Source organism: Trachurus japonicus, chromosome 22 (assembly GCF_045865225.1).
Source record: "Trachurus japonicus isolate A0001 chromosome 22, Traja_1.0".
Lineage (NCBI taxonomy): Eukaryota > Metazoa > Chordata > Actinopteri > Carangiformes > Carangidae > Trachurus > Trachurus japonicus.
The window spans coordinates 1,605,780-1,617,911 of NC_140928.1; the positions used below are offsets into that span (position 1 = coordinate 1,605,780).

Here is a 12,132-nt window from a genome sequence, read left to right on the forward strand (position 1 = left end):
GTAGGCGACTGGATGTGTCCGGTGAACAAGGGCGACGACAAGAAGAAGAAGGACGTGAACAAGGAGGAGGAGGAGGGCAGCGAGCCGAGGGGAGACCCCGAGATGGCGCCGCTCTACCTGAAGAGGCTGCTGCCCGTCTTCGCCCAGACCTTCCAGCAGACCATGCTGCCTTCCATCAGGTAACCACGGCAACCACACACACATAGACCTTCCAGCAGACCATGCTGCCTTCCATCAGGTAACCACGGCAACCACGGCAACCACACACACATAGACCTTCCAGCAGACCATGCTGCCTTCCATCAGGTAACCACGGCAACCACTAGGGATGTGCACGGTTACTCGAGTACTTGAATTATTACCCGGTTAACCTAGGATTAAAGAAACGTCACATTAGAGCAACAGTCTAGTGTCGGATCAAACTACATCATCATGTCGTGGTTCGGCTTTTTGTCGTGTTAAACAGTTTCGGATCAAGCAGCAACGTGATTTTCTGCTGTGTAAAAGTGTTTTTGGATCGAGCCTCGGACTTTCAAACCTTTTACAATAATCTGTGGTGGTTCCCTCGGAGACGACAGGTGTCATCAAGTCTGGTAGAAAATCTGCTGCTTTCAGTTTACAAACATTCTGAAACCTTCCCAGTTATTTCCTGAGACGATGCGAGGCCGAGAGGAGCGAAGGCACCAAAATGTAGTGTGGACTAATAAATAAGCACTGCTAATGATTTAAAAAAACAAAAAGAAAGAAAAGTTTTCTCCTCCGAGGCAGCCGCAGCATAAAGATGCTCATCTGCCCCGTATGAGCATCTTCACCTCCATCTCTACTCTTATTATCACCTGATATTTAGTCTGACGACGCTGTGTGTCAGTGATGTGACTGTCTGACGGACAGAGAGCATTTATGCCCCGGCTGCGCTCTGTCCATCAGACATGACGTTATTTTATTTTTTATTACAGTATTTGGTTACCCGGGTAACACCAGGTTAGGTTACTCGGTTAGAAAATGATTCGAAAAGCCCATCCCTAGTAGATACACACAGAGAGAGAGAAACATCTGACTGAGCTCACATGACCCTCTGACTCCCGTGTGTGTGTGTGTGTGTGTGTGTGTGTGTGTCTCTAGGAAAGCCAGCCTGGCTCTGATCAGGAAGATGGTTCACTACAGCAGTGAGCTGCTGCTGAAGGAAGTGTGTGACAGCGAGACGGGACACAACCTGCCCACGGTGCTGGTGGAGATCACTGCTACGGTGCTGGACCAGGAGGTACACACTGTAAACTACACACTACACAATACAACACTACAACACTACACACACTACACACTATAAACACTCTACAGGCGGTGGAATAAAAGCTCCAGATCCCAAACTAAAACCAGATTTACACCAAAGGAATCAGACAACAATAGCCGGCCAATCAGATCTTCTCATGGATCAGCCCTTCAAAATAAAACACTGGAGGGAAGAAGTGTTTCCTCCTCTTCATGGTTTGAGTTCGTGTTGTAGTCAATTTTTATTTTTTTTACCTTTTACTCTTATTTTACCACCAGAAAGAGTGTGTTTTTAATGTTAATGACTAAAATGTTCACAGATTAAACAGCAACGACTTTGACTTTAAATTAATTGAGGTAACAGACAAACAAGACTTTTCCTACAAACACTGCATGTTGTAACACAACACTGCTCTATAAGGACTTAAAGTACCAACTAAATATTAATGCTCCTGAGCTTTAAACCGTTTCCAGTCAAATAAATTATATTAGTAAAAAGTATATTATATTAGTAAAAAATTAAATGAAATTAATGTATTTTTAGATAAGATAAAGGTCACAACATGTTTGTAATCACATATAAACAAGAGCATTGTGTGACATTTTTAATAAGAACAAGTTTATCCTGTCGTGTTACTTTCATCTCCTCTGATTGGGTCGAAAGTAACATTTCTCTTGAAATCAAATAACGCCGACGTCGTTTCACATCTGTACAGAATAAGGCCTGGTATTGATGGAGAACATGTCAAAAATGTGTTTCTCTCTGTAACGTTGTCCTTTTTAAATGACGTTTATCTGTAAAGTAAAGTTGGGCTCTCCCTCACTACAACACCAGTTTGAGTTTTTGAGTTCAGTCTTGAATCTGTTTCGACTCGGAAACAGAGCAACACACTCAAGTAAAAGTGATAAAATCAATCAAACTGATGATTCTCATCCAAAAGACCGCCACAAAACTCAGACGTTTCCTCTCTGATCAATACGTATAACTGTGACTGATGGAGCTCTGTGTGTTTTGCTCCCAACAGGACGACGACGACGGCCACCTCCTGGCGCTGCAGATCATCAGAGACCTGGTGGACAAAGGAGGCGACGTGTTCCTGGACCAGCTGGCTCGGCTCGGCGTCATCAACAAGGTCTCCACGCTGGCCGGGCCGGCGTCCGACGACGAGAACGAGGACGAAGCCAAACCAGAGAAGGTAGAGAGAGAGAGAGAGAGTTAGAAAAAGTACAGTGGCTATTTGTGAATAAGCTGTAATTCTCTTAAAGGGATAGTTCAACATTTAGTCAAATTGGCCCATTGCCATAATCCCTATAGTCATAGCAGTAGGTTCGTTACCTTTAATTGTCGGTGCAAGCTGTTTTTAGAACGGTGGAGCAGAGCGGCAAGCTGCTCAGAGCTACGCTACCAACGGAGGCTCATTATGGGATTTCTTGGTTTCCCTCATCAAACTCATCAAATACACAATCCAACAACTCCACAACGCTCTGGTGGACAAGTTGTGAGCTGCACATTCACCACGCTATGAGATAATAACACAACGTTACCACACAGAGTTGTTTTAGAGGGAAATTCATGCAAAACCACTGATGCGCGTTGCCTTCAGGGACAGTTTTTCATCAACAGTCTCTGTATTTCCCTCTAAAACAACTCTGTGTGGTAACGTTGTGTTATTATCTCATAGCGTGGTGAATGTGCAGGTCACAACAACAAAAAACAAGAAAATTAATTGATTATTGACTATTTTTGAATGGTTTTTCTGACTGAGTAATGTATTTTCCTCCTGTTTTTCAGAGATTTCAGAATCCCGCCAGAAGCTCCCAACCGCAGGTAATGTAAGGACTGATTTCAAAATAAAAGTGCTCCATCAGACAGTATAATATTACAGAACTCCACCTCAATCTGAATTTAAAGGGAACACAGTAAAAAAAAAGAAACAGTGTCGTTAGGCTTTTCCTTTGAAAATCTACATCACCTTGCAAATTATGCAACTGAATCCGTTTTGGAAGGTCACCTTTTATTTTGAAATCAGTCCTTACACGCTCTATCTACTGTACATGTAGCACAAAAATATTGTCGGGGAAGTGGAGCCTTCACATATCATGGATCTAATAGATCTAATAGATTCATGATGAAGTGGAGGCTTGACCACAGCGGTTAAACGTTACCTGAAGGTCGGAGCTTCTTGCGGGATTTAGAAATCTTAAGCCAGTAATGTTTTTCGTGTATTTTTTTCCTAACAGAAAAACATATTCCAAAAAGCAAACCAAATTATAATTTACATATTAATTACTGTAAAATTCGGAATATAAGTCGCACTGGTATATAAGTAGCAGTCTATTTTTGAGGGCCTCAAACTGGGAAAACAATGTTTTTTATTGCTATTTGGTATTAAAAACATTATACAGGTTCCACATGTTTCTGTGCTGCGGTGTAGCTCTTTCTTGTTGTTTTATATTTAAAAATAAAATAGATCGCGGGGTAATTTGAACACTGTATATTTAGTGCAATATAGTGCAGCAAGAGGAGGGGCAGAGATGAGAGACGATGAAATGCTGTTAAAAAAAACCATAACAATAATATTATTTTATGTCGGAGACTATGGCCCAAATGAGTCTCGTTAATTATCGTCATCTGAAACACCGTTCTGCCCGCGTAGTCGTATGTGGATACAGGACGTATTACTGCTTACACCTGTGTTCACACACATGTGGTCACAATGCGACTCCGACCGCCTCCGGGAGGTGGTTTGACCCATCGGATCACAATCCGTCCTCGATGCACCTGGTTGCCATAGCTACTTTCAAGTGGTCCAGCTCTATGTGACTGCAGTCTGATCACAGAGAACGCTGTTAATACCAGTTTTAAACGGGGTTGACATTTACCTCTGTCTATAGGTTGTACCGGTGTATAAGCCGCACCCAACTTTTTAGATGGAAAAAAAGGAAAAAAAGTGCGACTTATACACCAAATTTTATGGTACTCAGAAAATGCTGTTAGTGTGTGTGCTGTAGAGCTGTAGAGCCGGTGAAGATGACGCGGTGTGTTGTGTGTTGTGTGTCTGTGGAGCAGGAGGAGGAGGTGCAGGAGGATGCCCGGGAGGTGCAGCAGGGGAAGCCGTACCACTGGAGGGACTGGTCCATCATCCGCGGCCGCGACTGCCTCTACATCTGGTCGGACGCGGCGGCGCTGGAGCTGTCCAACGGCTCCAACGGCTGGTTCCGCTTCATCCTGGACGGGAAACTGGCCACCATGTACAGCAGCGGCAGCCCCGAGGGAGGGTCTGACAGCTCCGGTAACAACACACAACCACACACACACACACACACAACCACGTAGCCATGTCACCATCACTGGTTTTCACAGTTAAATGCAGTATTAAAACGCCACAATTCATTAATCATAAAGATTCCTCAGTACTGTCACTTTACAAAAAGATTCTGTCAGAACCATCGAGGTAAAAGAGCTCAACTCACACAGAACGAACAAATATTACACAACAACTGTGTGTCTAGCGTTGTTTTAGTTCCATGTGAGTTTCAGAACAGAGACGTGACCGAGTGGTAAAGTTTGTCAGAGGGAGATTTATTCCCCTCCAAATAAACGTATTAAAGGAGCAGAACAAACAAAAAAATGTTTAAAATCCGGCACGAGAAAAAAGAAAAAAGCTATGCAAAAAATAAATAAATAGTCTTTAGAGTGTGAAGGTGATTTTCTAAAGTGGTGCAACTGTAAATCAACTTGATTAATTGTCTTATTGTATCTTGTGATACAACATAGCAGGGATGCAAACAGCGCGCTGAAAAGCGAAACTCGCTTTTTTCATGACCAATTAGGTGACTTGTGTGAATTGTTCAGATCCGAAGAGTTTTTGTTTTTGGGAGGGGGGGGGGGGGGGGGGTCTCAGCTGGGGTCAGTAAAATGTTTTTCTAACAGGCTGACAGTGACAATCACGTGAAACTGAGGCGAACTCATTCATGGTCTCTGATTATACTGGTAACAGCCGACCTCCAATGTAGACGCGCGACATGCACGCTCATTAAGCGGCGCGTATCCGCGTGCAGTCGGTGCGACGGCGACGCCGTTTTTTCCCCCGTGCATGTCATGGATGTATTATATTAACGGGGCATGTCCGTGGAGCTGTGCACCGGACATGCCCCGTTTCAGAGGTGAAGGAAGCCCTAAAGACGTCGCCTCCGCGATGTAGAATGTGTTCCATTAAAGTGAAACTAACACATTATATAGGCCTATATGTCCATTACACACTGAATGAAACATCCCATGTCTTTATTTATTCAGTTTATTTTAATAGTAATAATTATGACTAACATTAAGTGGAGACCTAAAAATCATCTCCAAAATGGAAATATTGCAAAGGATTTTTTTTAAAGCATTTTTAATATAGAAATGTTGGCCTTCTGAAAACTATGTCCATCTATATGCACTCAATACTTAGTTGGGGTTGAACTACTGGAAATTGACTTTTCCGTGATATTGTAATGTACTTATTTGTTAATGGTGAGCACCCCCCCCCCCGGGAAATTCCTCTCTTTTTTGGTCCTGACCCGTTTGCATCCCTGACATAGGCCTAACCCTCACCTCCTCCAAGTTTGTGTGGTTTATCCTCCTAAACAAACCAAGTTTCCGACACAGTCTCTTCAACGTCCTTATACTTATGACCACACCGTGTTTATGAGCCCGAGAGAGAATATCCTTACTCCTCCTCTTGGCCAGGACCCCCTTGCAAAAGAGATTCTGAATCTCAATGGGATTATTCCTGGTTAAATAAAGGTTAAATAAAAATTACTAAGGCCGATTCTGAAGTAGCCTACAGCAAGGCATCTGTAGAGGCAGCCATGGCTACCGACTATAGTACTTTGATATTTTCTCAATTTATTTATTTTTATGCCTGGCCCTTTTTTTTTTTCTTGTGCCGGATTTTTTTTTTTTTTTTGGCTGCCCCTAATACTCCTTCGTAAGTTGACAATAGCAGCGAGGGAAAAAAGTATTGAACACATCGACATTTTTCTCAGAAAATCTTTATATTTATATTTAAAAAACAAACCAATGAGTAATGCACTCTGCCTCATGGCCTCTATGCTGCTCTCCCTGCTGTAAACATTTCCCCTGGAGGATTAATAATTGCTCCTATATTAATAGATACTAAAATATTTTGTGTATATAATTAGTAATGTAATTATATCTTGACTAGATTTGATTTGTTAGTTAATTAATGTAACCTCTCTGTCCTGGTCCTGGTCCTCCAGAGTCCCGCAGCGAGTTCCTGGAGAAGCTGCAGCGAGCTCGGAGCCAGGTGAAGCCGGTGACGGCCAGTCAGCCCATCCTGTCCAGCGTGGGTCCCACCAAGCTGACGGTGGGGAACTGGTCCCTCACCTGCCTGAAGGACGGAGAGATCGCCATCCACAACTCTGACGGCCAGCAGGCCACCATCCTGAAGGAAGACCTGCCCGGCTTCGTGTTCGAGTCCAACCGGGGAACCAAACACTCGTTCACCGCAGAGACCTCGCTCGGTGAGTCGACCGGTCTGCTCCATGTGCACCCGTCTCTTTATTACTGCTCTTTTCTGTCTTGAGTCGAGTTTACTGTCCACGTATGACATGTCTTTTACTGACTTATTCTCTCTTTTTCCGGCTGTGGGGCCTTTTATTAAAAATAAGTACCGTATTTTCCGCACTATAAGTCACATTTTTTTTGTGGCCATGCGACCTATATTCAGAAGCGACTTATATATTGAAAATACGCTACGACGCTACGCTATGACCACAAGAGGGCAGGGAGGCTTAGATATGTTTTTTTCCTCTTCATGACGTATTTTTGGACAGATGCGACTGATAATCCGGTGCAACATATAGTCCGGCTTGTCACGATACCAGATTTTCAGTAGTTGAATTTCTGTGATTCTCGATTCTCATTCGATAACCATGATCCAAAAAAAAAAAGAAGATTCACTACTTTATTAAAAAAAACTGTTTCACATCAAATCTTCTTGTATTAAATCTCCACTGAGCTTCAACAAGTTTAAAGAGCTGCAGAAACATGAGGTAAGAACAGAGGTGAAAAAAGGTGAAAATGTCTCGACACCGACAGGAAGTCGTGTAGTCGTCGCCTTCGTCCTTCAATTAGTTCAACAACACAACTGTTGTTCTCATTCATTCACTTTCAGCCCGTTTTTAAAACCATTCGTCGATTCGTTTTCAGCTGGTTACAGTTTAAGAGTAAAAACCTCAACTTCCTCAGTTAATTTAGACCATTGTTGACAGTTTATGTAGAGCCATAGTGTATTCTATATTATAGCTATAAACACACACTATGGCTCGTTTGAAAGGTGAAACTTTCTGCTTCCAATGGAGACAAACCGTTTATTTCTACATGTTTTCATCTAAACCTCTGCTTGTTTTCTAGAAATGGAGATATAATGTAGTGTCTTTTATGAAATATGAGCTGTTTGTGCCTGTCGCTCTTCTGACACTTACCGTACTTTCCGGACTATAGAGCCACCTGAGTATCAGCCGCACCAGCTAAATTATAAAAGAAAATACATATACAGGCCGCACTTGAATCTAAGCGTCAGGTTTTCATGTTGTAACATGAGATATTTCCACAGAGAGACAGTAGGAACTGTGACAGTCTGTTCTGGTGACGCTCCTCTCCTCCATGTGCATCTGTTGACAACAAAGCCGGTGAAAAATCAATAAATGGAGCGGTGGATAACGTTACATAACATATACGATGTTACGGCGCGTGTGTTTGTCGTCTTAACCGTCATGAACAAGAGATTACGGAGCGTGTTTGTGTTGCGGGGGGAAAAGTAGCAGCTTAGAGTCTGGAAAGTACGGGAGATTTCTGGGTCAAAGGGCTCGTGTCAGATAAATATTGTTGTTTTATTCACAAAACCACCATGGGGGGGCGCTACAGAACAACAATAACACAACTACTGCTAGACCGGGCGGGATCGAGACCCCTTCCTGGCTCCGAGCTGCGGCTGAGCTCCAGTCAAACTCTTTGTCCTCTGATATTTTGCATAAAAACACACAAACGACGTCAGGATTGAAGCTGGACGTGTTCTCTAACTAGTGGCACTAAGCTGTAACAGTAGATTTAAAGATACGGGCTGCTTTTATTCCACTGATTCGACCCGATGCAGAAACCAGCAAAAGCCGAATTATGATAAAAATGTCCCGATTGTGAGTTTTCATGAGTTTGTAATCGTCGTCTATTTCAGTTCTGTTCATCATAGAGTTCCCAAATTCACACAGAAGGTGTCTTAGAGCAGTGGCTCTCAAAGGTTTTTACATCAAGGACCCTAAATTGACACAAATTAGACCACGGACCCCCATTGGACAACATTTTGAAGCAAATGCCAGAAATACACAAATATTTGTCCTGAGACTGAAGAATGTTACTTTTTTAGTCGTTCGTTTAGACGTTCAAATTAGGACCAATGGTGTGAATTTTTGGAAATATTATAGAGAAATTTCTTGGATATAAAGTGGTACAATTTCTCTAAAAACATTTCTTGAACAAGTGGTAAAAATTCTGAATTTTATTTTTTTTAAGTTTTCCAGACAAAAGTGGTACAATTTCTCAATTTTTTTTTTCAAAATTCTAGAAAAAGTGGTAAAAAAAATTCTTAAAATTTTATTTTTTTTAAGGGAAAAATAAAATAATAAATAATTAAAAATAAAAGAGTGGTAAAAAATTCTCAAAATGTAATAAATTCTAGAAAAAAGTGGTAAAATTTCAAGAAAAAGTTGGGGACCCCCTTATACCGTCTCAAGGACCCCATGTTGAGAACCACTGTCTTAGAGGGTCTATTTTCTTGAACGAATCTGTTCCCTCCCTCCCTCCATCTTTCTTTCCTTCCTTCTTTCCTCCCTTCTTTCCCTTTGTCCTTCCTTCCTTCCCTTTCTTTTCACTTCTTCTTCCTTCCTCTTTTGATCCAATTGACCATCCATCTTTCTTTCCTTTCTTTTCCCTTCGTTCTTTCCTCCCTTCTTTCTCTTCTTCCTTCCTTGAACGAATCTGTTCCCTCCCTCCATCTTTCGGTCCTTCCTTTTCCCCTTCCTTCTTTCCACAATCCTTTTCCCTCTCTTCCTTCCTTCCTCCCTTCCTTCCTTCTTCCTTCCTTTTTGACCCAATCAGTCCCCTCCCTCCATATATCTTCCCTTCCTTTTTCCCTTTTTTCTTTCCTTCTGTCTTTCCCTTCCTTCCTACTTTTCCTTTGTCCTTCCTTCCTTCCTTCCTTCCTTCCTTCCTTCCTTCCTTCCTTCCTTCCTTCCTTCCTTCCTTCCTTCCTTCCTTGACCCAGGTGGACAACAGGAGGGTTAAAAACATGTGTATTTATATGTTACATGTGCTTATTGATGATCTCCTGTGTGTGTGTGTGTGTGTGTGGTGTGTGTGTCTGTGTGTCTGTCTGTGTGTGTGGTGTGTGTGTCTGTGTGTGTGTGTGTGTGTGTCTGTCTGTGTGTGTGTGTGTGTGTGTGTGTGTGTGTGTGCAGGCTCAGAGTTTGTGACGGGCTGGACGGGGAAGCGCGGCAGGAAGCTGAAGTCGAAGCTGGAGAAGACGAAGCAGAAGGTGAAGAGCATGGCCCGAGAGCTGTACGACGACCACTTCAAGGCCGTGGAGAGCATGCCGCGCGGCGTGGTGGTCACGCTCAGGAACATCTCCACGCAGCTCGAGTCGTCATGGGAACTGCACACCAACAGACAGGTAACACACACACACACACACACCAACAGACAGGTAACATATTTATTTATTCACATATTTATTCTGTTTTCAATCAAATCTCGTATTTCACTTTATACAGATTTTGAATACATGTATGTGTGTTTATATCAGGGTTCTTCCCACGCGTCCTGGAAAACCTGGAAAATTGTTGACCAATTTTCCAGTCATGGTAAACACATGGAAAATGAGTTTATCACATCATGACATCAGCTACTAGAGCTCAGTTTGACTTGTTCAGACCCTGCTGAGGATTTCATTTCCAAACAAAAAACAAAAAATCATACATGTTTGTGCTGTTCTATGATACATTCATTATAATTTCTAAGCATTTAAGAGATTATTTCATTAGTTAGAGCCACAGACTGCATGAGAGAGAGAGAGAGAGAGAGGAATAAACAGAAACAAACTGATTAAATGTACAAAATAAAGTTCCATTGTCGAAAAGAAGATTTCTTCCAAAGCATGAATGGGACGGGGGATGAATCAGTGAATGGCTTAAAAACTAACGTCTGTCAGACTGTAGCAGCTGGAAAAGTCCTGGAAAATGATTTCAAGAAAAGAGTGGGAACCCTGAATATGTTACTTAAGCAATATATCACTCCAGTCCCTCCGCTTCGCGTCGGGCCGAAGACCGCCCCTTAGAGTGGTAGAATGAGCATAGACCACGGACTGGAGTGATATATTACTTTTATAAAACGGTTACGAATAAAGGCAATATGAAAGAGGACATGTAGTTTTATTCAACCAGAAATACATATTATCCAATAAAATAGCCTCACTGTGAAAAAAACAGTTCCCACCTCTCCAGACGTTAGCTCCAAGTAGCTCTGTCACTGCTCAGTCCTCTACCATTGTTAACCCTCTGGAGGTCAAAGTTCACCTTCAACATGTCAATTACACTACTTTACTACAGTTTTTAACATCGTAAAAACATCGACTGTCTGTTGCTACGGACTGCAACAGTCCGTTGTCATGGATACATGACAACAACTTCCATTCATACCAGTCATACGTGCCTGAGGCGGAGTGATAGCCTACGCTGTGATAAGGCTTTAGAATAGTAGCCGTGGTAACTGCTCATTATACCACGGTTAACAACCAATCAGATCGCCGGATTTCACCTTTACCTTTTATAAATGTGCTTATTGATCATCTCCTGTGTGTGTGTGTGTGTGTGTGTGTTTCTCTGTGTGTGTGTGTCTTCAGTGTGTGGAGGGGGAGAACACGTGGAGGGACCTGATGAAGACGGCTCTAGAGAACCTGATCGTGGTGCTGAAGGACGAGAACACCATCTCTCCCTACGAGATGTGCAGCAGCGGCCTGGTCCAGGCGCTGTTCACCGTCCTCAACAACGTGGGTCACTAACACGTTCACACATACACACACACACACACACACACACACACACACACACACACACACACACACACACACACACACACGGGTTTATTCACATTAAGCAATATTTAATTAAAAATTCCTCATGGAAACAATTAACCCTCTATGGCAGCGGTCCCCAACCTTTTTATCTCCGCGGACCGGTCACCGGTGGAAAATTTTACCGCGGACGGGGGGGGGGGGTTGGGGGTAGCGTACGTTCTCCTGTTTACATTACATGTAGGCCTACTGTATAAACAGGACTACATGTTCACGTAGCTTAAATTTTCTCTTAGGTTTACGTTCTTTGTTACAACTCACCATAATATAGTATCACAATAATAATGTCAGTCATCCGGGGGTGATGCTCCGTCTGTCATCTCGGTTCCTGTCTCTACCAGTCTACTCTGTCATCTCGTTTTGCTGCTGAAGCTGCAGAAAACTCCGTTTCACAAACATAATATGTTTGTAATGGAAGCAGGTTTTCAGTGCTTTTGTGGTGATCTCAGGATATTCTGCTTAAATCCAGAACGCAGGGAGAGAAGTTTTCTGTGAAGTGATGAAGCGGCAGAGAGCCGGCCGGGTCCCGCACACACATTGCGGAGCTTGGAGCATGTGAATCACCTGTTGCAATGAACCCGTCATTTAAACAGGACTCGTGCTTTTTCTTTTAGAACAGCTTTCTTCTTGTTGGAAGGCGTCGGGTCTTCTGTCGTCTCATTATTGAGTTTTT

General features: G+C 42.8%; 1 protein-coding gene across 1 annotated transcript in view; it reads left to right on the top strand.

Annotated features, from left to right (window-relative positions):
- Positions 1-12,132, top strand: part of hectd1 (HECT domain containing 1) — a 72,861-nt gene that overhangs the window by 18,089 nt on the left and 42,640 nt on the right. The window contains exons 11-17 of the mRNA XM_085767934.1: positions 5-179; positions 1,123-1,261; positions 2,295-2,465; positions 4,340-4,562; positions 6,535-6,798; positions 9,790-10,001; positions 11,229-11,375. Coding sequence (XP_085624060.1) covers positions 5-179; positions 1,123-1,261; positions 2,295-2,465; positions 4,340-4,562; positions 6,535-6,798; positions 9,790-10,001; positions 11,229-11,375 — 1,331 coding nt within the window. The remainder of the gene's footprint in view (positions 1-4; positions 180-1,122; positions 1,262-2,294; positions 2,466-4,339; positions 4,563-6,534; positions 6,799-9,789; positions 10,002-11,228; positions 11,376-12,132) is intronic.